General features: G+C 48.6%; 2 protein-coding genes and 1 long non-coding RNA gene across 6 annotated transcripts in view; 2 read left to right on the forward strand and 1 right to left on the reverse strand.

Annotated features, from left to right (window-relative positions):
• RNF43 (ring finger protein 43) overlaps window positions 1-11,716 on the forward strand; it is a 63,793-nt gene extending 52,077 nt beyond the window's left edge. For all 4 annotated transcript variants that reach the window (XM_035299714.3, XM_078372811.1, XM_078372812.1 and 1 more), the window contains 7 exons: window positions 2,669-2,743; window positions 2,863-2,994; window positions 3,614-3,718; window positions 5,094-5,255; window positions 5,786-5,888; window positions 6,554-7,909; window positions 10,369-11,716. In XM_035299714.3, the coding sequence (XP_035155605.1) occupies window positions 2,669-2,743; window positions 2,863-2,994; window positions 3,614-3,718; window positions 5,094-5,255; window positions 5,786-5,888; window positions 6,554-7,909; window positions 10,369-10,412 (1,977 nt within the window). In that variant the 3' untranslated portion in view covers window positions 10,413-11,716. The remainder of the gene's footprint in view (window positions 1-2,668; window positions 2,744-2,862; window positions 2,995-3,613; window positions 3,719-5,093; window positions 5,256-5,785; window positions 5,889-6,553; window positions 7,910-10,368) is intronic.
• Window positions 11,717-12,629: 913 nt separating this feature from the next.
• LOC103790885 (uncharacterized) lies at window positions 12,630-13,119 on the reverse strand. Its single transcript, XR_001909718.4, has 2 exons — window positions 13,025-13,119; window positions 12,630-12,815 (listed from the first exon to the last, which is right to left on the reverse strand). It is a non-coding gene; the product is annotated as an uncharacterized LOC103790885 (long non-coding RNA).
• Window positions 13,120-13,207: 88 nt separating this feature from the next.
• Window positions 13,208-20,822, forward strand: SUPT4H1 (SPT4 homolog, DSIF elongation factor subunit). The gene is made up of 5 exons (XM_002763983.7): window positions 13,208-13,342; window positions 13,898-14,004; window positions 18,463-18,518; window positions 18,809-18,862; window positions 19,726-20,822. The coding sequence occupies exons 1-5, from the start codon at window positions 13,274-13,276 to the stop codon at window positions 19,791-19,793; spliced, it is 354 nt and encodes a 117-aa protein (XP_002764029.1). The 5' UTR covers window positions 13,208-13,273; the 3' UTR covers window positions 19,794-20,822.
• The last annotated feature ends 3,974 nt before the right edge of the window (window positions 20,823-24,796 follow it).

Below are 24,796 nucleotides of genomic sequence, written 5' to 3' on the forward strand. Positions count from 1 at the left end.
GTAAGCAGCCTCACTTTTATCTGCTTTGCATATTGAAGATTTGTGCCAGATTTTGTGTGTGTGTGTTGGTGGAGGGGATGGTGGAGGGGAGAGCCTTCTGGAGTGAAAAAGGTTTGGAAACTTCTGTTTCTATTCCTTTGTGCTCTAGAATATTATTATCAGCATTATAGTTTTATATGTGTGCCTTGTCTCCACCACTATATTATGAGCTGTTCTGGAGAGTCTGGCCTTCCCTGGCTTGGTGCTCTGGGAACAGTAAGGCTTCATTTTTGTTGAGTGGAAGATGCACAGGGACTCTTGTCTAGAGAGGAAAATCTAAGACCCAGAGAAATGCAGCAGCTGACCGTGAGTCTGGCAAGTAACAGGCAGCATTGCAACTCACTCTCATGGCTCTCTCTGTCATGGCTCCTGTTGCTAGAGGCTGTGGCAGCCTTGCCTGCTGCGCCTATGGCTGGCCAACTCTGAAGCTTCCAAAGAGCTCTCTGGGTTCTTTCTAAAACTGCCTTCCTGTTGCAAGGGCCTGCCCATCCTCTCCCTGCTTTCCAGATTCCACTCCCCAAAAAAGTATTTTCTTCCTTTTTGCCTCCCACTGACTTTCTTGGGGTCAGGTGGACAGGAAGCATGGATAGCCCTAGATTGGGCTGCTATATATCTCCAGATCTTGCTTTTTATTCCTAGAATTCTGGACAGAGGGACCCACTGCCTGAAAGTCCTGTTTGTTTTCCCCGGTTGGCCAATGCTCTGGGCTCTTTGATCACTTTACAACTTTGTAATTATGGGCTGTAATGGGCTGGAGTGTTTGAATGTCATTGTAATTGCCTTCCACTGTTCCTATCTCAGTTTTTCAGAGGCGGGGGGGAAGTAACAAAATCTCCAAAGAAAGTCTTTGCCCTTCCTTGTGCTCTTCCAGGCCAGGGTGGGTCCAAGGTCTTGTTCTAGGGATGTGAAAACTAAGGCTTGGGAATCTCAATTCTGTGACTACTGGGGTGACCTCTCCTGTCCCTTGGCCAAATCCTGGAATAGGAGATCACTAGTAGGGTTCCCCTACCAGGGATTCCATTTCCCCTGGTACTTCTCCCATACATACCCTGGCTAGGATGTTCTGAAGATTGGAAAGTCTTTACCTGCCTGGAGAAGCTTAGATGGGGTGGACTTCCTGGGAGGAAGTGAGTAGGGAAGATGGAAGCCATGAACCTCTCAACTTCTTCAGCAATTCCATCCTGGAATTGACTGATCCTGTGAATTTCCAGTCAATTAGCTTGGTAAGCCTGGGCCCTAGGAAAGTTACCTTCCTGATCAAAATGAGTTCCCACCTGAGTGTTTCCTCTGCTGCTGTCTGGGGAGTGGAGAGCAGGGAGCTGGAGCAAGGAGCTGCTCCCAGCCTGCCTGGCGGGAGACCTGCCCTGACAGGCTCTCCCTGGGAAGACAGGCAGAGATCAAAGTGCTGAGCCTGTGAGTAAGTCCCAGCTGGCTCTTCTTTCTGCCACCACTACTTGCAGGAGGGTTAACTCCTTCACTGCCTGTGGGAAGACCCCAGGGACTTGGGGTGGGGAGGGGGTACCCATGGGATGTGAAATCACAGCCTGATGCCATTAGAAGATGAAACTTTGCCCTAGGGAAGAAGGCTGAGGGATGGCTGTGCTGGGCCAGGAGGCCCCAGGCCAAGGCCAGGAGCAGCTCCTCACTGTGCCTGTTAATTGTTTGCCATTGTGCCTCCCCTCTCCCCCGGCCTTTAGCTCTTATCTCCCTTTCCTTACTCCCCCCACCACCACCCTGGATTCCTGCTTTTTGTTCTCCTTCTCACGCTGCTTTCCGTTTTGCCTGGTTGGCTAGATTCTGCTTTCTCAAGCTACTCTTGGAGCCCTTGGTGAACAGGCACTTGTGCACATTCACCATGTGGGACAAGAGTCCCCCCCCCACTTTTGTCTCTAATGCCACCGTAAGGGAAAGGACGTAAGGATAAAGCACTGGACAGGGACTCCTCTAAGTCCTTGAACTGGAGCCAGAGAAAGACTTAGCAAAGTAGAGTGTGGCAGGGAGAGGGAGCCCATGAGATGGGCTGAGACTGAGGCTTTGTGATGGTGGCCTTGGGTGAGAGCGCTGTCCCAGGCTCTTACACCTTTGCCTGAGCTGGGGAGATGCCCTGCAGGCAGGGCTGGGTCCTGAAAAGCCCAGCTCCATCCAAAGGAGAGCTCTGCTTCCCCAAAGCCCAGCTGTATCTGAAGGAGAACTCTGCTTCTCTGCTTTCTTTCCCTTTCTTCCTCTTTTCTCCTCCTAAGGGGTGCAGGTCACTCCTGCTCTCTGTGCTAATACCTCTTAGTGAAGGCAGGCTGATTGTACCCTAAGGGCAAGGGCTGTGTCTTACTTGTCTTTAGCCCTAGAGCCAGGTCCACCACCTGGCACCCAGTAAACCCTCCTTAAGGATTTGTTCGATTACAAAAGGAAATGCTAGATATTATCCTCTGAAGGCAGTGGGGACCTGAGTGAGCTCAGGAGGCAGAATAGGAGATCCTAGACCCACTGACCCCCTGCATACGTAAATGTGAGCCTGCAGAGGTGCAGTGTGGACAAAATCCTAGGAAGGGACAGATGTGAGGGTGAGGCTAGCCTGTGGGTGGGCTGTGTCCTTCCCTGCGCCTAGCCCAACCTCTGCTGTGTGCCTCTGTAGGCCCGGATGGCAGGTGAGCGAGGAGCCAGTGCTGTCCTCTTTGACATCACTGAGGATCGAGCTGCTGCTGAGCAGGTACCCAGGGACATTTGCGTGTTCAAGGAGGGGGCTGGATGGAGGAAGATAAAGCTCTCAGAGGGGAGGGAAGGGCAGGGAGAAGTCACAGCAGCCCTGTGGGCACCTTCCCCCTGTAGCTGCAGCAGCCGCTGGGGCTGACCTGGCCAGTAGTGTTGATCTGGGGTAATGATGCTGAGAAGCTGATGGAGTTTGTGTACAAGAACCGAAAGGCCCATGTGAGGATCGAGCTGAAGGAGCCCCCAGCCTGGGTAAGCACACAAGACCTCCAGACCTTGCCCTGCACTCACACCCACTTTGTCCTGTGGCAACTCCCACCAAAAGCCCTTAGACTCCTGGAGCGGAAAGAGATCCTAGAAACCCTCTAGTTCAACTTCATCCATCAGCTATGTGCCACTGGGCAAGTTTCTCCCCATCTTTGGGCCTCACCTGCAGAATGAACAGATCAGGACAGATGAGTTCTAAAGTTCTTTACAGCTCTATGGCTTCATGGCATGGAATAGCAGAGACAGAATGAAACCCTAATGCATGACCCCTGGTTGGGGCTTCTCTACTGGCCAAGAACCTCACCCAGCTGCTCACTGGCAAGAAACTCCCACCTTGCAGAGGGGTCCCTTTCTCTTTTTTCCCCAAGCACATGGGTTTTGAGATAGTACTTTTCCCAGCTGGCATCTGGACGACCCTCTCTGAGTGCCCTTGAGCAGGGAAGACCCACCTAATCCCACTTGCAGGTTCCTCCCCATGCCCTCAGAGGGAGGACTTGAGGTAACCTCCAGTTAGCCATGTGTCTCCTGAACCTCCTGTGTGTCCTCTAGAATTGACCCAGCTCCTCCCTGAAGTATGACCTTTCCCTCTCTGCTCACTCCCCAGCCAGACTATGATGTGTGGATCCTTCTGACAGTGGTGGGCACCATCTTTGTGGTCATCCTGGCTTCGGTGCTGCGCATCCGGTGTCGCCCCCGCCACAGCAGGCCGGTGAGCAGTGTGGGCTCTTTGCGGCGGTGAACGTGTGCACGTGTATGGGTGGGTGGGGAGCAGGAGGGAGAATGTGAGGAAGGAAGGCACCTTTATACCCATGAAACTGTTTACATCAAAATACCCCAGCATCTGTCTTTGTTGATTTCCAGCAGCCTCTCCTCATATTATTCATTCAACAAATACACCAAGTTCTATTACATGTCAGGCACTGTTCCAGGTGCTGAGGGTAGTACAGTGAACAAAATGACAAAAAAACCTCTACCCTCAAAGAGCTTTCATCCTAGAGGGAGAAAACAGACAATAAGCAAACTAAATCAATAAAATCTGTAATGTTTTAGATGGCAGTATGTACTATGGAGAAAAAATAATGCTGATAGCAAAGTGCGGAGGGAATACAAGGAAACAGGGTTGATTTTTAAAAGCAAGTCCAAGGAAGGCCACATTGAGAAGATGGCATTGCAGCAAAGACCCTAAGTGGGTGAGGGAGTGATGTGTGCAGGTGTCTGAGGAGAGAGGGATCTAGGTGGAAATAACAGTAAGTGCAAAGGCCTTGAGGCAGTGTCTGAGGAACAGCATGAAGGCCGTGGCTGGAATAGAGTGAGTGAGATGGCAGAGTAGCCGGTGGGGGCCCAGTTACGGGTCATTTGTTTTTTCTCGTGGGTGAAACAGGAGCCATTGGAGTGTTGTGAGAGAAGGGGCGTCACAATCTGACTTATGTTTTAACATGATCATTCTTGCTGTTGCAATGAGAATAGACTACAAGGAGGCATGGCTGGAAACGGAGAAGCCAGCTAAAAGGCTATTGCAGGAATCTAGGTGACAGTAATGGTAGCTTGGATTAGGAAGGTGGCAGTTAAAACGGTGAGGAATAGTTAGGTTCTGGGTATATTTTGAAGACAAAGCCAACAGATTTAGTAATAGATTGTGGGGTGTGAGAGAGAGGACTCAAGGATGGCTTTGAGAGTTTTGGCCTGAGCAATTAAGAGAACGGAGTTGCCATTTGCTGTAACGGGGAAGACTAGGGGAAGCCAGGCATGTGGTTAGAGATTAGCCCATGGTTAATAGGATGGGGCATATAAGTTTGAAATGCCTATTAGATATCTAAGTTGAAATGTCAAGCAGCAGTGTGATAAAAAGTTTCTCTCATGGGTCATCCAAGGAAGAAAAGCTAATGGTATAAACAAGTGGGTGGACTGGGAAGGCTTGGTGTACTTGGCAGAGCCACATATGAGCTCCAAGGAGATGAACTCCTGAAGATGTTCAATTGGCCATGTGATCTACCTGAGTGACTGCTAACTGAGTCCAAGCTGGGGTCCAGAGAGGAAGGGAAGGGGAGCCTATGCCCTGCTCTGAGCCCCATTCCTCTTCCCAGGATCCACTTCAGCAGAGAACAGCCTGGGCCATCAGCCAGCTGGCCACCAGGAGGTACAAGGCCAGCTGCAGGCGGGCTCAAGGTAAGAGGCCAGACTCGGCAAGCAGCTGCAGCTCAGCCCCCGTGTGTGCCATCTGCCTGGAGGAGTTCTCTGAGGGGGAGGTAAGGCAGGTCTTATGGTTTACCTCCATGACCAGACTGGGGAGATTGAAGCTGGGGCAGGGGTGGACAGGCTTAGGGCTGGGATGGGTACCCTGGCTACATCTGTTTCCCATGTATCCTGCATGAGGCAGAGATCAGGGACCAGTCTGAGGTTTGGTCACCTTTCTGGCCTTCCAGTGAAAGAGCACTATCGTTTGTTGAGAGTGTACCACGTGCCAGGCTGCAGTGGTGCTTTGGATGCATTATCTCATTTTAGACCCATAGCAGTGAAGGGTGGGGTTAGATTCATTTTTTATCTTCATTTTACAGCAGAAAACTGTCTGTTAAGAAACTTGCCCAAAGTCATGCAGCTAAGTGCAAAATCCAGGTCTACGTGATACAAAAGCTCATACTGTTCCTATTCTAGTGAGGTCTTTTGCAAGCAGATAATAGCAAGAAGGAGAGGCCTAAGGGAGTTGGGGGATATCCTGATTCCTGGCAATTGCTGTGGCTCCAGCAACCTTTGGTTTGGACTCCCTCTTTCTCTCCAGGAACTACGGGTCATTTCCTGCCTCCATGAGTTCCATCGTAACTGTGTGGACCCCTGGTTACATCAGCATCGGACTTGCCCCCTCTGCATGTTCAACATCATAGGTAGGAGGTGGGCCGAGGACTCCCCTGTGTGCAGGTGGATGGGTCTAGAATGTGACTCCCTTTGGGAAAGGGTTAAGCCTTGAAGCCGGGGAGAAAGCAGAACTGCCACCATAGTTGTATAGGCTGTGCACTGCGCCAGAGTTCCTCACTTGAGGGGAAATTCTGCATTCACAATGCAGATATTTTTATTATTGTAAAAATTATTTGTATTTCATGACAAGTTTGTTGATTCTAAATCTGGGTGATTTGTATGTTTATTATTCCAATTTTCTGGCAATAAAGTATCCTATTCTAACAAAATCAGTATGTTAAGATAATTTTATAAAAGATGAAAGTGAAATGAATATCTTGAGGAAAGAGAACCTTTTTCTAAGGTGCCCACAGGTGCCCTATGGGCTAGCAGTGGTCCTGGGTGAAAGAGCTCCAAATGGCTAATGGGAGAGGCAGGGATTGACACACATAGTGGGCCTCCCCAGGCAGACAGCCTGACTAGAGCGAATGAGAAAGTCCCAGAGCACAGTCAGGTTAGGCACGTCTTTGGTCCCCCAAACTCTGAGCTCACAGGCTATGCAGGGTCAAATAGATTAGCTACAGCCATATCTTTCTGAATGCATTCTCTATAGGTTGTAGAGTTAAACATCTCTGCTCTTGGTTCTTTTTTTCAGAGGGAGATTCATTTTCCCAGTCCCTAGGACCCTCTCGATCATACCAAGAACCAGGTCGAAGACTCCACCTCATTCGCCAGCATCCTGGCCATGCCCACTACCACCTCCCTGCTGCCTACCTGTTGGGCCCTTCCCAGAGTGCAGTGGCTCGGCCCCCCCGACCTGGTCCTTTCCTACCATCCCAGGAGCCAGGCATGGGCCCTCGGCATCACCGCCTCCCCAGAGCTGCACATCCCTGGGCTCCAGGAGAGCAGCAGCACCTGGCAGGGGCCCCGCACTCCTATGCACAGGGCTGGGGACTGAGCCACCTCCAATGCACCTCACAGCACCCTGCTGCTTGCCCAGTGCCCCTGCACCGGGCCAGACCCCCCGACAGCAGTGGATCTGGAGAAAGCTATTGCACAGAACACAGTGGGTACCTGGCAGATGGGCCAGCCAGTGACTCCAGCTCAGGGCCCTGTCATGGCTCTTCTAGTGACTCTGTGGTCAACTGCACGGACATCAGCCTACAGGGCATCCATGGCAGCAGCTCTACTTTCTGCAGCTCCCTGAGCAGTGACTTTGACCCCTTGGTGTACTGCAGCCCTGAAGGGGATCCCCAGCAGGTGGACATGCAGCCCAGCATGACCTCTCGGCCTCGTTCCTTAGATTCAGTGGTGCCCACAGGGGAAACCCAGGTTTCCAGCCATGTCCACTACCACCGCCACCGGCACCACCACTACAAAAAGCGGTTCCAGTGGCATGGCAGGAAGCCTGGCCCAGAAATTGGGGTCCCCCAGTCCAGGCCTCCTATTCCTCGGACACAGCCCCAGCTGGAGCCACCTTCTCCTGATCAGCAAGTCACCAGATCCAACTCAGCAGCCCCTTTGGGGCAGCTTGCTAACCCACAGAGGCCTAGGGCCCTCCCTGGGCCAGCTCCTGGCCCAGTTGAAGCCTCCAGCATCTGTCCCAGTACCAGCAGTCTTTTCAACTTGCAAAAATCCAGCCTCTCTGCCCAACACCCACAGAGGAAACGGCGGAGTGGTCCCTCTGAGCCCACCCCTGCTTCTCGGCCCCAGGATGCAACTGTGCACCCAGCTTGCCAGATTTTTCCCCATCACAGCCCCAACCAGTCATATCCTTGGTCCCCAGAGGCACACCCCTTGATCTTTGGACCTTCAGGACTGGACAGGAGGCTGCTACCAGAAACCCCAGGCCCCTGTTACTCAAATTCACAGCCAGTGTGGTTGTGTCTGGCTCCTCGCCGGCCCCTAGAACCACATCCATCTGGGGAGGGGCCTTCTGAATGGAGTTCTGACACTGCAGAGGGCAGGCCATGCCCTTATCCACACTGCCAGTTGCTGCCGGCCCAGCCTGGTGAGTTTTCAGGGGGAGGTGGGTGTGGTAGGGAGAAAAACTAGAGCTGAATATTTCAGGACAGGTGAAGTCAGCCAACAAAGGGTTGATGGAAGCTGAGAAGGATACAGCAGAAGTGGTTTGAAAATACTTAACCATTGGGACAGCATAGCATGCTGGCTAGAGTGCTGGAACACTCCAGCTCTAAAAGGTGCTACCCCTTTAGTTGGCAGATCATAGGGAGGTCCTAGCGAGGTGCCGGTGTGGCTGAGGGATCAGAAAGGCACTTGGAAGGTCGGGTGCAGTGGCTCATGCCTGTAATCCTAGCACTGTGGGAGGCTGAGATGGGTGGATCCCTTGAGGCCGGGAGTTCAAGACCAGCCTGGCCAACATGATGAAACCCTGTCTCTACTAAAAATACAAAAATTAGCCAGGTATAGCGGCATGTGCCTGTAATCCCAGCTACTTGGGAGGCTGAGGCAGGAGAATCACATGAAGCTGGGAGGCAGAGGTTGCAGTGAGCCGAGGTGGCACCACTGCATTCCAGCCTGGGCAACAAAGCGAGACTCCGTCTCAAAAAAAATAAAAAAAGGTACTTGAAGTGGTCTGGGACAGCAGCTCAAACTTAAATGTTTCTATATTTTAATAACTGGTTTCGTTCTACCAATGCTCACAGTTCAGTATTAGTTCTAAATACAAAGAAGGCCAAGAAATGTTCCTTGGGGAGAACATGATCTTATCATAGAAATAATTACAGATAACCATAATACTAGACTATACAAGAAGAGATATGTGAGTAACGAGAAAAAAAGAGAATGAGAGAGAGAAACCACAGATGGTTCCCAGCAGCCCTGTGGGGCCTTAGGTTTTCTCTCTCCCGCTGTGGCAAAAGAACAAAGAGGACTCCCCTTCCATACACCAGTATTAATAAGATCAACCTCAATTTTTGGGGGATTCAGTGCATCCCTATATTATAACACAAGTGGTGATCAAGTAAGTTCTCAACTTTAACATGGTATTTACTTGCCCACATACCCCTCTTCCCCATCCAGGACTTTCCACCTTCCACTCTTTCCCATCTTGCCCCATTATATGGATGACACAGCTCTTTGTCTACAGCCATCACTAGGAGAACCCTTCTACCCTAGGAGGTGACCCAAAGGTCCTGAAATATTTCTCAGTGTAGTAATTCTTCATGTATGACCTGGAGCTGCTGTCATCCATTCATTCATTTCCTCTCTCCTTCCCTCCTTTTTTTCCTTCTGACTATAGGCCTGCTTTGTGCTAGGTTCCAGGTTAGGCTCTGAGGACATGGAACTTGCCATCCAGGGAATCCTGGTCCATGGGGAGAGAGCCATGTGCTGCAAGCTTTGGCTATGTGTTTGTGATTCCATCCTGGCCCTATCGTCTGTACTCTCAGTGCTGCCAGTGCCGGACCACTATCTCCCTTTTCTTTCAAACTCAGAACAAGTTTCAGTGCCTCTCTTTTCCTTGCCTTTCACATCTAATCAGTGCCAGGTTCTGTTAACTGTATCTGTATCTTGGCTAGCTTTATCATGTTCTCCTCAAGTCTGGTACTGGCCCTGCCAGTGTCTTCGGTATAGCCTAAAGATCGATACAGGAGCCTCCTAGCTCTTCCCTTCCCTCTTACAGGGCCTTGAAGGCTGAGTGTTGCTCATCTAATATGTCCCATAGAGTTGTGTGTCCCACACCTTTCCTGCTCACCTACCCTCCCTATTGCTGCCAGTGTCATCTGCATTACAATAAGCTGTCCAGAAATCTTCAGATGTTCTGTTTTGTCCACAGAGAGGACAAATCCAGTCTGCTTTGGCCTCCAAGGTTCCCACACCAGCCAGCCCCCATCTTCCTTCTCAACCTTATTTTCTACTCTCTTGTATCCCTTCCCCAGGCAATGCTTTAGCCAAACTGGGTAAACACTTCTGTAGCCCAGAATATTCTCCTACCTTCCCTGTTCCCATAAACCGAATTCGTAACTATTCCTACAGAATCAGCTCATTTATCCCCACTTCCAGGAAACCTTTCCTGATTGCTGCACTTGGACCTGGTCTCTCTCCTTCCTTAAAGGATCTCTCGTGACTCCTGTCCTGTCTCACTAGCGTAATGGCCATTTACTTTAATACTTTCTCTCCAAAAACATTACCAGGTCCCTGCTTATTCTTTTTGGTCTTCTATTTGGCATATGGTAGCAGACTAAATTCACAACGAATGCTTAATGTTTATTAGGTGAATAAGTTAATAGTAAGTATTAGTAGTAACACATTGGTTGCTATATGTATTTGCTTAGATTTGTTTTTCTCTCCCCTATGTTCCCCTGGTTTTCAATCTAACCACCCTTTCCAGACAGTCTCTGCTCCTCCCTCCCTGTGGTCCCCTCCCAGCCACACTCAGGAGAGTGTGAGAGAAGCAGAAGCCTGGCCTGACCCTCAGTGACCTCCTTTCTCTCCTCTCTCTAAATACAGGCTCAGAGGAGGAACTCGAGGAGCTGTGTGAACAGGCTGTGTGAGATGTTCAGGCCTAACTCCAACTAAGAGTGTGCTCCAGATGAGTCTGGGCCCTGCCTGGCACAGAGTCCTGCTCCGGAGAGAAGAAAGGACCATAGCAAACACCAGTCTTTTTGCCATACTTCCTAGAAGCACTGGAAGAGGATTGGTGATGGTGGAGGGCAGGAGGGTGCTATTTCCTGCCCCAGCTCCAGACCTTGTCGGCAGAACACACCTGCAGTGCAGCAAGTCTGTGTCCAGCCAGGCAACCAGCTCCTGCCTGTGGCATGTGTGAGCTGGATCCCTTGAAGGCTGAGTTTTTTGAGGGCAGAAAGCTAGCTATGGGTAGCCAGGTGTTACAAAGGTGCTGCTCCTTCCCCGATCCCTACTAGATCTCCTTCACCCCAGGTTTCATGTTCATACCAGCCAGTGGGTTCAGCAGAACACATGACACCTTATCACCTCCCTCCTCGGGTGAGTTCTGCACACCAGCCTTGGCCCCTCCACAGTAAGGCTGCTACATCAGGGGCAACCCAGGCTCTATCATTCCTTTTTTGCCAAAAGGACCAGGAGCATAGGTAAGCCCTGAGAACTAAAAGGAGGGGTCTCTGAAGCTTTCCCATTCTAGTGTGTAGTTCTGTCTCTGAGGGGCATACTGCAGAAGAACCCTTCTTGCTTCAGCAGCCTTAGCTCCTCTGAGAGTTTAGAGTAAGAATACTGGAGAGGGAAAAATACCTCTTTGAAGATTTCCTGTCTCAGAGTCCCAGAGCAGGCAGAAAGGAGAGAATTTCTGCTGGACTTCATCTGGGCAGAGGGAGGGAGGATGGAATGAAGGTAGAAAAGGCAGAATTACAGCTGAGCAGGGACAACAGAGTTCTCTGGGAGACGTTTTGTCTCAGAGCAGGGATGGAGAATGGGGGAGAACAAAGGAAAAGCAAAGTGTGACCCTTAGGTTTTGGAGGGCCCAGAAGCCCATCTCCCCAGTATAAGCCATGCAGGCCAGGGACCCACAGGAGAGTGGATTAGAGCACAGGTCTGGCCTAGGCCACTTACACAGAGTGGACAAGGGCTGAGGGGCCTCCGCAGGGTGACATTCACCCAAGGGCAGCCTGACCACTGTTGGCCCCTCAGGCATTATCCCATTTGGAATGTGAATGTGGGGATAAAGTGGGCACAGGACCCCACCTGGGAACCTTCTTCCCTGTTAGTGGGGAGACTAGCACCTAGGCACCCACATGGGTATTTATATCTGAACCAGACAGAAAGACGCTTGAATCAGGCACTACGTTGAGAAATGTATTTATTTGCTAATATATTTATCCACAAATGTGGTCTGGTCTTGTGGTTTTGTTCTGTCATGACTGTCACTCAGGGTAACAACTTCATCTCTTTCTACATCAAGAGAAATAAATTATTTCTGTTATCAGAGGCTAGGCTCCGATTTATCAAAGGATAGGGTAGAGAGCTTGGCAATAAGAAATGGTTTGTAAGCCCCTAAAAGTGTGGCTTAGTGAGATTAGGGAAAGAGAAAGCGTAACTAGATTCCCACTGTGATTCAGTCATATTATTATACTGTTCACTTCACACATTATGCTTCGGTGACTTGACTTTGTGACCCTGGGCAATACTCTGTGCCTCACTTTTTCAGTCCATAAAATGGGCCTACTTCATAGTTGCTGCAGGACTTAGGTGAGATAGCAGACAGTAGAAAACATGTTCCAAAGTGGAAAGTTTTATGCAGTGATAGAAAACATCCAAACCTGTCACAGAACCCATCTGAACACAGCATGGGACCAGCAATAAGAAGTAAGCCTACCCGGAAGCAGCTCAGTTTCAATCAGGAGGCTGACCTGGAAGGACAGAGCAGCGGGGCCTGAAACTATTTATATCCCAAAGCTCCTTTCAGATAAATACAAATGACTGTGTTTTGCCTGCACTCGGGCTATTGGGAGGACGAAGAGAGCTGGTGCTCCGTTGGCCTGAAGTCTCCAGGGGCAGAAGGGGCCTCTGTCGCTTCCTCACCACGGCACAAGTGCCCCTTCTGCTTCCCCAAGAAAGGTTTGGTAGGGGTGGTGGTGGTTTGGTGCCCATAGAACAAGGCATTTTGCTTCCTATACGTGAAATGAAAGGGGAAAAAAAGGACACTAATCTACAAATATTCTTTAGTAAAGGAAGCGTGGTCTAAGTACTAAGAACTGCGCAAACTATAAATTATCAGCCGAAACGAGCAAACAGACATATAGTTTTAAAAGATAAATACGCATTTTTTTCCGCCGTAGCTACCCAGCCAACATTCCTGTGGGAGGCAAGTGGAAACCCTACAGCGCTCTCGCAGTTAGGAAGGAGGGGTGGGGCTGTCCTAGGATCTGTCCTGGGTCTGCAGAGATAATCCAGAGGGAGACACTGGATTCACTGCCCCAATGCTTCTAAAATGAGAAGACCAAAACAAACAAACAAACAACACAACACTTCGGGTTACCCTCGGGGAACGAGACGAGAGCCCCATGCCAGCAGCACAGATCAAACGGCCCGCATCGCGGCCCTGCGGCTCAGGCCGACGCACTCCCGCACAGGCACAGCCGCCCGCCCCGCCCCCCGGGGACCCGCCGACTACCCTACACCGCCTCCGCCTCACCCTCCGCGGGCCCAGGTGGTGAGGACGCGCCAGGGCCCAGGTGGCAGCCGGCCGCCCCGCCTCCCCGCTTGCCGGTGGGAGAAACCATCTCATCTGGCGGGGGTAGGGGCGGAGCCGGCGCCCGCCCACACCGGAAGAGGAAGTTTAAGCACCGGAAGCGGCGGGCATTCTGGGTAACGAGCTGTTTACTTCCTGCGGGTGTGTAGGCTGTGGAAGTCTTCATCTCGGTTGCTCTTCCCATCGGAGAAGATGGCCCTGGAGACCGTGCCGAAGGACCTGCGGCATCTGCGGGCCTGTTTGCTGTGTTCACTGGTCAAGGTGTCAGTCGGGAGCCTGGTTGTAGGGTCCATGGGGACCAAGATGGGGGAATGAGGGCGGAACGGGGCTGTGGGACAGTAAAGAGAAAAGTAAGATCCAGGACAGTAAAGAGAAAAGTAAGATCCGGGTGGCAGCGGGAGGAGAAGCCAAAGGAGGCCATTGTTTACCTCCTTGGGTCGCGGGCAGGTCTTGCAGCTGAGGCTGCTTTGAATCCTCAGCACTTAGACGTTCGGTGGACTTAGGTTGGAGCCGAATGACACTGGAAGTCAGAGGCGGATGGGGATCCGCAGCTGAGTGAGTAGTTGGAAAGGGTGCCTGACCCTGAGGAGACTAGAGAAAGGAATAGATAAGACGGAATTGGGAACAAGAGAGGAAGGAGTGGGAGGGTGGGACTTAGGAATGGAGCTTCGGGAGCAGTAGGTGGGGAACCTGAGGAGACATAGTCAACATAGGGAAACAAGAAATTGAGCAGGTTGAAGTATTGAGAAAGCTACTTTTTCTTTTGGTCTTGTTTATGCTTATCTCTTCTTTTCCTTAATTTTTCTTCACTCCCAGACTATAGACCAGTTTGAATATGATGGTTGTGACAATTGTGATGCATATCTACAAATGAAGGGTAACCGGGAGATGGTATACGACTGCACCAGCTCTTCCTTTGATGGGTAAGCCGCTTCAGATTCCATAATTTCTTCGGCATTACCCCACCCTACCCAGAGAAGTAAATGCTCGGCAAGTATTAATCCTAGTTCGTCCCAACTGTTGGTTTTTTGTTTGTTTCGGAGGGTTATTTTGTGGGTTTTTTCTTTTTATTTGAGACAGGGTTTCGCTCTATGGGTGAGGCTGGAGTGAAGCGGCATGTTCATAGCTTACCGCAGCCTTGAGCGATCCTCCCACTTCAACCTCCCAAAGTGCTGGGATTATAGGTGTAAGCCACTGCGTCCAGCCTCAACAGTTATTTTGAGATACACTAGTGCTGTGCATCTAATACAGTAACCACTAGCCACATGTAGCTGCTGAGCACTTGAAATGTGTCTAGTCCAAATTAGGACATGCTTTTAAGTATAAAATGTACCCCAGATTTCAAAGACTTAACTTGAGAAGAAAGAATGTAATCTTACTGTTTGTTGAATGCATGAAAAATTTTTCTTGAAAATGAAGGGAAGTGGGAGGTACAGTAACGGTAGATCATTGCCCAAAAGCTGTTGCCTTTTTTTAAATTCTTTTCTTGAGATGAAGTTTCACTATTGTTGCTCAGGCTGGAGGGCAATGGTGCAATCTTGGCTCACTGCAACCTCCACCTCCCAGGTTCAAGCGATTCTCCTACCTCAGGCTCCCGAGTAGCTGGGATTACAGGCGCTCGCCACCATGCCCAGCTAATTTTTGTATTTTTTTAGTAGAGACTGGGTTTCACCATGTTGGCCAGCTGGTCTTGAACTCCTGACCTCAGGTGATCTGCTCACCTTGGCCTCCCAAAGTGCTGGGATTACAGGCATGAGCCACCATGCCCAGCCAAAAGCTGTTGCTTTTTAGATATCCCTAAGAGGCCCTATAGGAATAGTTTACCTTGGCCTCTTACACTTTACAAAGATTGTACAGTGGGGAGAAGAAGAAAGGAGAGAAACTTAAGTAGTCAGGTCTCACTTCTTCCCTAACGTTGGAGCCACAAGACAGTAGTCTTTAGGGGTTAAGGAGGTAATATTAAACTTCTTTTGGCCTGTAGGCCAATTAAGAGTTTTACACAAACTGGGCTTAAACCCAGTTCTTGATAAAGTTCTTTCAAGATGGGCCAACACCATTCCTTCTTTGATTTCCTTAAGGGAGGAATAATAAACTGGGCAAAAGAGATGTTGGCTTAGAGCCTTTACTTCCTACACATGCATATGCATACTCAAATACTTAGGTCCCTTTGTTCATTTGTTAGCACAGTACCAATCAGCGCTAACAATTGAATGAAGGGACTCTGATCTATGGGTAAAGTAGTTGCTATGAGAGATGTCAAGAGTTACGCAATGAGACAATTACTAGTAAGAGAGACACTGAAGTTTTGCATGTTGAGGTTGTTTTTTTTTTTTAATTGTGCTTAGATAAACAAAAAGTTTACCATTTTAGCCATTTTATTTTATTTATGTATTTATTTTTATTATATTATTTTTTTGAGATGGAGTCTCACTGTATTGCCCAGGCTGGAGTGCAGTGGCATAGTCTCCACTCATTGCAACCTCCGCCTCCCAGATTCAAGCAGTTCTCTACCTCAGCCTCCTGAGTAGCTGGGATTACAGGTGCCTGCCACCACATCTGGCTAATTTTTAAATTTTTAATAGAGACAGAGTTTTACCATCTTGGCTAGGCTGGTCTTGAACTCCGGACCTCATGATCCACCCGCCTTATCCTCCTAAAGTGCTGGGATTACAGGCGTGAGCCACCGTGCTTGGCCTTTTTTTTTTTTTTTTGAGACAGAGTCTCACTCTTGTTGCCCACGCTGGAGTGCAGTGGCATGGTCTCAGCTCACTGCAACCTCTGCCCCCCGGGTTCAAGCAATTCTCTGCCTCAGCCTCCTGAGTAGCTGGGATTACAGGTTTACCCGCCCCCACGCTGAGCTTATTTTTGTACTTTCTAGTAGAGATGGGTTTTCACCATGTTGACCAGGCTGGTCTCGAACTCCTCACCTCAGGTGATCTGCCCACATCAGCCTCCCAAAGTGCTGGGATTACAGGTGTGAGCCTCCACGCCCGGCACCATTTTAAAATACACAATTCAGTGGCATTAGTGCGTACCCATTGTTGTGCAGCCATCACTTCTGTCCATCTCCAGAACTTTTTCATCTGTCCCCATTAAACACTAGCTCCTCATTCTTTCCTCCCTCCTGTTACTGACAACCACCATGCTTTGTCTCTATGAATTTGACCACCTTAGATACCTTTTCCTTAGATGTCTGTGGGTTCATTTAGTAGCATTTTGTAGCTGCTTTCACTTTGCATAATATCTTCAAGGTTCATTCATATTGTGGCATGCAACAGAATTTCCCTCCTTTTTTGAGCTGAATAATATTCCTTTGTATGTGTATATACCATGTTCTGTTGCCCATTCATGGTATTCAATGATATTTTGGGTTGCTTCTCCCTTTTGGCTATTTGTGAATAATACTGCTGTGAACATTGGTATACAAGTATGTGTTCAAGTTCCTGCTTTTCCTTATTTTCAGTACAGATGCTCCTCAACTTAGGGTGAGTTACAACCTAATAAGCCCATCATAACTTGAAAATATAAGCCAGAAGTGCATTTACCACACCTAACCTACAGAACATAGCTTAGCCTACTTCAAACGTGCTCAGAACACTTATGTTACTGTGGCTGACCAGAAGCTATGGCTCACTGCTGCTGTGCAGCATCATGACGGAATATTGTACTGAATTGCTAGCCTAGAAAAGAACAAAATTTAAAATTTGAAAATGATTTCTATTGAATGCATGTCACTTTGGCACCATCATAAATTTGAAAAATCTTCAGTTGAATTATGGTAAGTCGGAGATCACCTGTATATCCAGAAGTGAAATTGCTAGATCATATGATAATTCAGTGTTTCGCTTTTTGAGGAACTGTCCTACTGTTTAGCAACTGCATCATTTTCTATTCCCACCAACAGTGTCCAAAGGTTCTAATTTCTCCCTATCCTCACCAGCACTTTTTATTTATTAGTAATAGCTATCCTAATTGGTGTGACTCTGGTGTCACATTTTGCCAGTGAATGGTGATGTTGAGCCTCTTCTCATGTGGTTATAGCCATTTGTATAACTTTGGAGAAATGCCTATTCACAGCCTTTGCTCATTTTTGACTTCAGTTGTTTTTTGTTGTTGTTGAGTTGTAGGAATTATTTGTATATTCTAGTGCACTCTTAAAGAGTGGGTAAATTAAAGATTAAAGGAGGGCTATTTGACCTCAGCCAAAATTGAAAGAGGTAGTACTTTCCTCTTAAGGAAAGAAGTTTGGGATTCTTTAGGAAGTTGAGGTGAGAGCGAGAACATTCCAAATAAAGGGAGTGACTAGAGCAAAGGCATAAGATGGGGAACACCAGGATATGTTTGGAGAACGGTGGGAATTCTGTTTAGGTTAAATCATAAGGTTGGGCTATAGGGACCCTAAGGCTAAAAAGATAGATTGTGAAGGACAGAGAAGAATATACTTGTAGTCAGGAGGATGGCCTGCGTACATGACTATCTCAGATCAGTCTGCAGGGTTAGGGGCTAGTGTTCTGCTTGTCACCTCTGGAGGTAGGGTCCCTTCCATTTAAAGTGCATGCCTGAGAATGTAGGATTTGGATGGGAAGGGAATCTTCTCAAATAAGAATCCAAGATTGTTACTGAGAGAACTGAAGGTAGGCATATTGAGGAGGCAGTCATCAAATGTCAGTGCTTAGACGCAATACAATAGGCAATCAGTAATCGTTTGATTGAATGCATTGAATGACAAAAATGCTTATCCATCTTGCTCAATCAGCATCTTCTAGCCCTTGAAGAGCCTTACCATTCCTCTGGAATCAGAGCCACCAGGGAAGGACTATTAGGATAATGAGGAGAGCTAATGCTTATTTAGCACCTACTCTGTGCTTGTCTTTGTGCTAGGTGTTTTTCATGTATTACCTCAACCTTTGAGTCTCAGCTTACTGATGAGGTTCTGAGAAAGGTCCCCATATGTATAGGTCATTAGAGGAAGAGCTTGGCCAAGTTGAACTCATTTCTGGTAGGAGGATCCATTGTTTGTCACCCTTCTCTTTGCACTAGGCCCTAGACCCCTTGTAGTTGTGTAGTTGTAACCAGTAGTATTAGCCCTCTAGTGCTAAAACTGTCTCATTTTCTAGGGAATCTGTAGGCTAATCATGAGCCGAGTGAGATAATCTTTTGGGGATGGAAACGGACCAGTGGCTGGCAGGCCAAGGACATGAGAACGAAGAACTTTTGTCAGTCCTAGCTTTGAGTCAGCCTCATTCCAGCATCAGAAAGCAGTTTTCCCTGCTTTCCAGTGGAGACTCAATACCTGGCTTTTTTCCTGGATTCGTCTCCCAGAACTGAGCTCAGGCTCAGGGGAGGCTTAGGCTGACTCTCCCTTTCTTTTCCTGCCCTAGAATCATTGCGATGATGAGTCCAGAGGACAGCTGGGTCTCCAAGTGGCAGCGAGTCAGTAAGTGTCGCCCTTTCCTTCTGGCTTAGTTGTAGTGTTACTGTTCCTCAGGTCCATTAGGGAGTCTGAAATCAGCGTTGGTGAGCGACCTCAGGGTGGGGAAGATCAGGTTGTAGGAAAGACAAGGAAGCAGTGTCCTGTGCCTTGTCACTTCACACTTGTAGCCAAAAGAAGGAAGAGCGCTTCTCTTGGAGTTGCATCACGTCTTTAATGTTTAGCTTAAGCTTCCATTTGGTCTTCGTTTAACTCACTTCCCTGTAATCTCATTATCTTTTTTTCTTCTCTCTCAGGTAACTTTAAGCCAGGTGTATATGCAGTGTCAGTCACTGGTCGCCTGCCCCAAGGTAATAATGATAACAGCCTATGTTCCTTTACTGTAAAGATCTGTGGAAGTTTTTTATTTGAATGAATGCCAATTCTTACAACTCTGTGAGGCTCAGCATTTTACAGATGGGAGAACCAGGCACAGAGAGGTTAAATCACTTCCTGGAGGTCACCCAGCTGGTAAATGAGGAGGCAGGATTGGAATCCAGGCATTGTGGCTCCAGAATTTTTGCTGTTTCAGGTTTTAATTTTTTTAGAGACAGGATTTCATTGTGTTGCCCAGGGTGGACTCTTAACTCCTGGGTTCATGGGCTCCTCCCACCTCTGAGTAGCTGGGACTACAGGTCCCTGGCCTTTGCTTTTGATGACTACATGTATCCCTCTTTTTCTTCTCATTCTTACCAAACACTTGCCCAGGTCTTCACTGGTAACAAGCCAACTAAGCAGGACTTTTTTATTTATTTTTTTTTGAGGCAGGGTCTTGCTCTGTCACCCAGGCTGAAGTATAGTGTCGTGATCGTAGCTCACCGCAGCCTTGAACTCATGGACTCAAGGGATCCTTCCGCCTCAGCCTCCCAAATAGCTGGGACTACAGGTGCCAGCCACTATGCCCAACTAATTTTTAAAAAAATTTTGTAGAGATGGTGCCTTGCTCTGTAGCCCAGTCTGGTCTTGAACTCCTGGCCTCAAGTGATCCTCCCACCTTGACCTCCCAAAATGCTGAGATCACAGGTATGAGCCATCATGCCTGGCCAAGCAGGACTATTGATAAGTAGTCTAGGAACTTCAGTTTGCTGATAGTACCCCCTCAGGGTGGCAGCTAAGTGGCCTATCTTATCCTTCTGAATCTTCATTCACAGAGCTGTTTATTTTCCTGCTGCAGGAATCGTGCGGGAGCTGAAAAGTCGAGGAGTGGCCTACAAATCCAGAGACACAGCTATAAAGACCTAGCAAGATGCAGGGCTGCCGGCGTCTTCACTCCACCTCCTGCCTCTGCTTATTTTTTGTTCCGGAACTAGATGGGCAGAACTTCAAATACTTCCTGCTCTCCAGTTCAGACTCAGCCGACTGTTGAGGAAGCAACACATCATTTTATTATTTTTTCTTCCTTGGACAACAGGTGGGGGAGGGAGGGATTTGGGTTGGTGGATTAACAGATGGACTTGAGGAGAGAGTAGGATGCTGATTTTCCTTCCCATGGCCCAGGTCTGTGCCTTGCCCATGCTGAGGACTGTAGGTTAAATATCAATAAATATGAACCTCTAGAAAGTTCTTAAGGACATGACAGCTGCCTTGCCTCCCTCTTCCATTCTGTTAGGCACAGTAAGAGCTTATTTGCCCTGTAAGAACCTTCCCAGAGCAGCAGAGGCCCTTCTACTCCCACGTGGCTGTTTCAGCCTCCAGGATTGCAGCCTTTCTAGTGTGCTTCCTTGCTTCCTATCAGAAGGTGCTGTCCAGAGGCTCGGTAACCCCATCAGCTTGGTGGCCCTGGTGTCTCGTGCCTGTATCCTCCTGCCTTTGAGACCTGGCACAGCAATATTCCTTGAAGAAAGCCTGAGGCTTCATGTTTAGTAATTCTTTTCCCCCCACTGCTCATCTGTTTTCTTCTCTTTACTGCTCTTCCTATACCTTAGGCTAGTCTCATGTACTCACATTTTACATTTTTCTAACTGGAGGCCCTTGGGCTTTGGGTGACTGTGGGGTCCTAGTCTGCCTTGTTGGTGCCCCTCTAGGAGGTAGTCCTTTACTCCTCCAGCCAAGTGAGGGACCTTGGGTAATACCCATTTTTTGGGCCAAGGTGAGTTACTTGTTTTAGGATAAAAAAACTTACTTACTTAAATTTCCACAGAAGTCCTGTTAGTGTCACTATTTTTATTTCCCTGAGTTCCGTGTTCTCCCTCTGTAAAAAGAGAATGATTACACCCTGCCTGTTTACCTCAGGATTGTCGTGATTGTAGAAACAAAGCTATGTGAAAATTATGTAAGTATTAGGTGAAATCCTTTTGTTCTCCTTTTTGGGCTGTTTTTCAATACATAGAATATGTGCACGATCTGCCAAGACTGCAGGGGAAATGCCGAGAACCACAACTGCAGGGTGAGCCGTGAGTGAGCAGAGCTGCCTGTGCCAGGGCTTTGTGTCTCAGCCACCTGGTGTTGCTCTTGAGTTGATTTTGCTTGTTACCTGTGGCCTAGAGTGTGTGGGAAGGAGGAGAGTGCTGACCTGACTCTGATTATTTTGTCTGTTCCCCTTCTTTGTCTTCACATAGGCCTATGGGAGGGAAACTGGGACTGGCCGGGCTCTTCAAACCAAAACCATTTTCTCTGGTGCCTTCAAGCTCTGAGGGAATGGTTGGATAACCCCAACTCCAAACTCAGTTTCTCAAGGATTTCCCCAGCCCAGCAAACTGAAAAAGCTCCCTGGGTGGTGATTTCTGTTCAGTTTCAACTTGAAAGCAACCCTGCCAGGCTAGAACTTACATCCTGCAGCAAAGAAGTGGGTTTTGGCAGGAGTGCCTAGGCTGTGCAGCCAACACCCAACTTTCACTAGCTTCTCAAAAAGTCCCTTGGAAAGTCCCAGCTGCTGTCCTGGGTGTCTGACCCGGACGTGGCTGCTTGGCGAGAATGGAAACAGTTGTGGGGAGGGGAGGCAAGAGCAGCTTGCACAAATAACCACACTCGGGCTGCCTCAGCCCCACACTGAACTGGGCCCTAACTGACAGTGTCACAGGAAGCAAAAGACAGCATAGGCATTGATGCTTCTGGGGGAAGGGTGGCCTGTTTTCCTTCCTGGATTCTACAGACTGTGCCAAGTGGGCTCTGCCCAGGAGCTGCTGCTGAATTGGCTTTTTTGCTTTCTCTGGTACTTGAACATGCAGGTGGTACCACTCAGCAACCTGGACAGGCAGAAAGGTACTGGAGTTCCATCCCCTACTGGGAGCCCAAAGAAACTAGCCCAAGGACTTGGTTCAGAGCTCCCTGGGAGTGGGCAGTACTGGTACCCCTGCCTTGTGTTCCATGGCCATGAGGATGGCCATGAGAGCTATGTCCTGTCCATTGACCCATTGTGTCTGTCAGAGTTTCAGTCCCATTCTGACTGTCGAAGTTCTGAGTCTGCAGTGTCTTAAGATCTCTCCTTGTCTTGCTCAGTAGTTGGGCTTCTCTCCGTCAGAAAAAGCAAGCCTCCTCCCTAGCTCAACAAGGACAGACACGAGTCAGATAGAGACTAGGAATAGTAGCCAGGCTGCCTTCCCCTTGCTGCCCGTGCCTCATTCTCTGCTCCCTCCTCACCACATGCTGTGGAGTTAGGTCTCCCAGAACACTGAGGAGCTCAGTGGCAGTGCACTGATAATGCAGCCTCCAGCCCTAGAAAGGACTGGTAGCTGATAGAGCAAGGGTCTGGATGCTCTGATCTTGGAGGGGAGCAGTTTGACCAGGGTTGGGAACTGAGGCTTTGCTCTTGGTGTGGCTCCTGCCTTGTTATTCCCAGCCTGTCCACAGCCTGCTACTACTTGATCCTCCCTGACATCTGGTCTCTATCAAAGAAGCAGGTAGTTCATGTTTAAAAATAGACTAATAGCCAGGCGCGGTGGCTCACGCCTGTAATCCCAGCACTTTGGGAGGCCAAGGTGGGTGGATCACCTGAGGTCAGAAGTGGAGACTAGCCTGACCAACATGTTGAAACCCCATCTGTGCTTAAAAAAAAAAAAAAAATACAAAATTAGCTGGGCATGGTGGTGGGTGCCTGTAATCCCAGCTACTTGGAGAATCACTTGAACCCCTTGGAGGCGGAGGTTGCAGTGAGCTAAGATCACACCATTGCACTCCAGCCTGGGCAACAAGAGTGAAATTCTGTCTCAAAAAAAAAAACAAAAACCAGACTGGTAACTTTGTCTGGAAGTCTGGTTCATGTTTAGTATCAGTAAAGTCTTTCCTGTAAATAGCATTTTACTCTTGACAAAGGTGCTGGGTGCTGTGGCTCACACCTGTAATCCCAGCACTTTGGGAGGCTGAAGATCAGCCTGGGCAACATGGCAAGACCCTGTCTCTACTAAAAAAAAAAATTAAAAATTGGCTGGGTGTGGTAGCACACACCTGTAGTCCCAGCTACCTGGGAGGCTGAGGCAGGAGGATCACTTGAGCCTAGGAGGTCAAGGATGCAGTGAGTCCTGATTGTGCCACTGCATTCTAGTCTGGGCAACAGCAAGACCCTGTCTCAAAAAAAATCAGATACAATAATTTAGGCAAAAGCAATTTGAGAGTTATAAACTAAGGAATTGTCATTATCCAAGGTTGTCTATCTCTAGGTAAGTTCTAGATAGATGTGACAAGAATTTCATCCTTCAAGTGTTGTTGGGTAATAGGTGTTCCACCACGTCTATCATACAGAAATATATCAAAACTGAATCAAAACAGAAACATTTTCCTTTACACACCAGGGCTTTTTTTTTTTTTTTTAAGACAGGGTCTTGTTCTGTTGTCCAGGCAGGAGTGCAGTGGCATGATCATAGCTCACTGCAGCCTCAAACTCCTGGGCTCAATCAATCCTCTCACTTCAGTCCCCAGAGTATCTTAAGAATACAGGTGTGCGCTACTCCCCCCAGCTAATTTGGGGGTTTTGTGTTTTTTGTAGAGACAGGGTTTCAAATTCCTGGCCTCAAGCATTCCTTTGGCCTCAGCCTCCTAAAGTGCTGGGATTATATGCTTGAGCCACTGTGCCTGGCCAAGGGTTTTTTTAAGTTTAATTTTTTTCTGTTTTTTAAGACAGAGTCTTGCTCTGTCACCCAGGATAGAGTGCAGTGGTGCAATCTTGGCTCACTGCAACCTCCACCTCCCGGGTTTAAGCAATTCTTTCTGCTTTAGCCTCCTGAGTAGCTGGGATTACAGACTCCTGCCACCGTCTTGGCCAGGCTAGTCTTGAACTCCTGACTTCGTGATCCACCCGCCTCTGCCTCCCAACGTGCTGGGAATTGAGGTGTGAGCCACCGAGCCCAGCCTAATTATAATCTTTATGTTCTTGTTTTTTAATAAGATTAAGTTTTGTTTTGTTTTGTTTTTTTGGTGGTTCTTTTTTTAGACAGGGTCTCACTGTGTTGCCGAGGCTGGTCTTGAATTCCTGGGCTCAAGAGATTCTCCGGACTCAGCCTCCCAGGTAGCTGGGACTACAGGCATGTGCCACCACACCCAGCTTAAATTTTTAAAAATGTGTTATACTTCCTTGCTATTTGGATACAAGATTCTCAATGTGCTTTAACCTGACTTGGCTCAAAGCCTTGTTGCAAACCTCCATTTCTGTATCGTAGTGAAATGGTTCTGGGACTGACTCTTTTTCTACCTCCTGGATTCATATCAACGTGTCAGCTGTCACTTCTGTTGCTCATGTGTGGTTCTCCTCCTTCCAGTCTTGTTTGAGCTAGGAGAACGGACAGCCTCACTTGGTAAAAATTGCCATAGGGTGCGCCAGTAAGGCTGAGACTGGGTAGAAGAGCACATGGCTGCCTGCCTCAGTCTTGGGATTTCGAGGCCTTCACTAGTGGGAAGCAAGATGCAGAGTGCTGAGGCTATAGAAGAGGGAAGGTAGACCACAGAACTTTAGGACTGGGGGCATCATGACTTAGGCCAGCCCCTCAGTTTACAGGAGAGAGGACTGAGCCCCAGAGACTGGTCAGCTTGCCTTCAGGAGCGGGTCACTGCTACTGTGCATGTCCTACACTACCTAGCTCAGTGCTTCTTGTTTAAAGATACTGTTTCTCTGCCATAAGATCCCAGGAAGTGGGAGCTGAGTGCACAGAACACTCTGCCTTGCTACTGGTACCAGGATACCAGATCTTCTGAGAAATAGGATGGGAAACGTTTCCCCTCTATGCTTGGCACCCCCCCACCCCAACCTGATCCCAACCCTCTGCCTTCCTGGAAGAGGGTAGACATTATGGTGTCCTGGATAGGGAACTTGAAGT

This window comes from Callithrix jacchus, chromosome 5, assembly GCF_049354715.1.
Source record: "Callithrix jacchus isolate 240 chromosome 5, calJac240_pri, whole genome shotgun sequence".
Lineage (NCBI taxonomy): Eukaryota > Metazoa > Chordata > Mammalia > Primates > Cebidae > Callithrix > Callithrix jacchus.

What these genes read in the sequence shown, in the direction of transcription:
- SUPT4H1 (XM_002763983.7), top strand. Translation starts at nt 13,274, where the DNA reads ATGGCCCTGGAGACCGTGCCGAAGGACCTGCGGCATCTGCGGGCCTGT. An exon ending in CTCCAAGTGGCAGCGAGTCA is followed by an intron (nt 18,519 to 18,808) that starts GTAAGTGTCGCC and finishes CTTCTCTCTCAG; the next exon opens with GTAACTTTAAGCCAGGTGTA. An exon ending in CACTGGTCGCCTGCCCCAAG is followed by an intron (nt 18,863 to 19,725) that starts GTAATAATGATA and finishes TTCCTGCTGCAG; the next exon opens with GAATCGTGCGGGAGCTGAAA.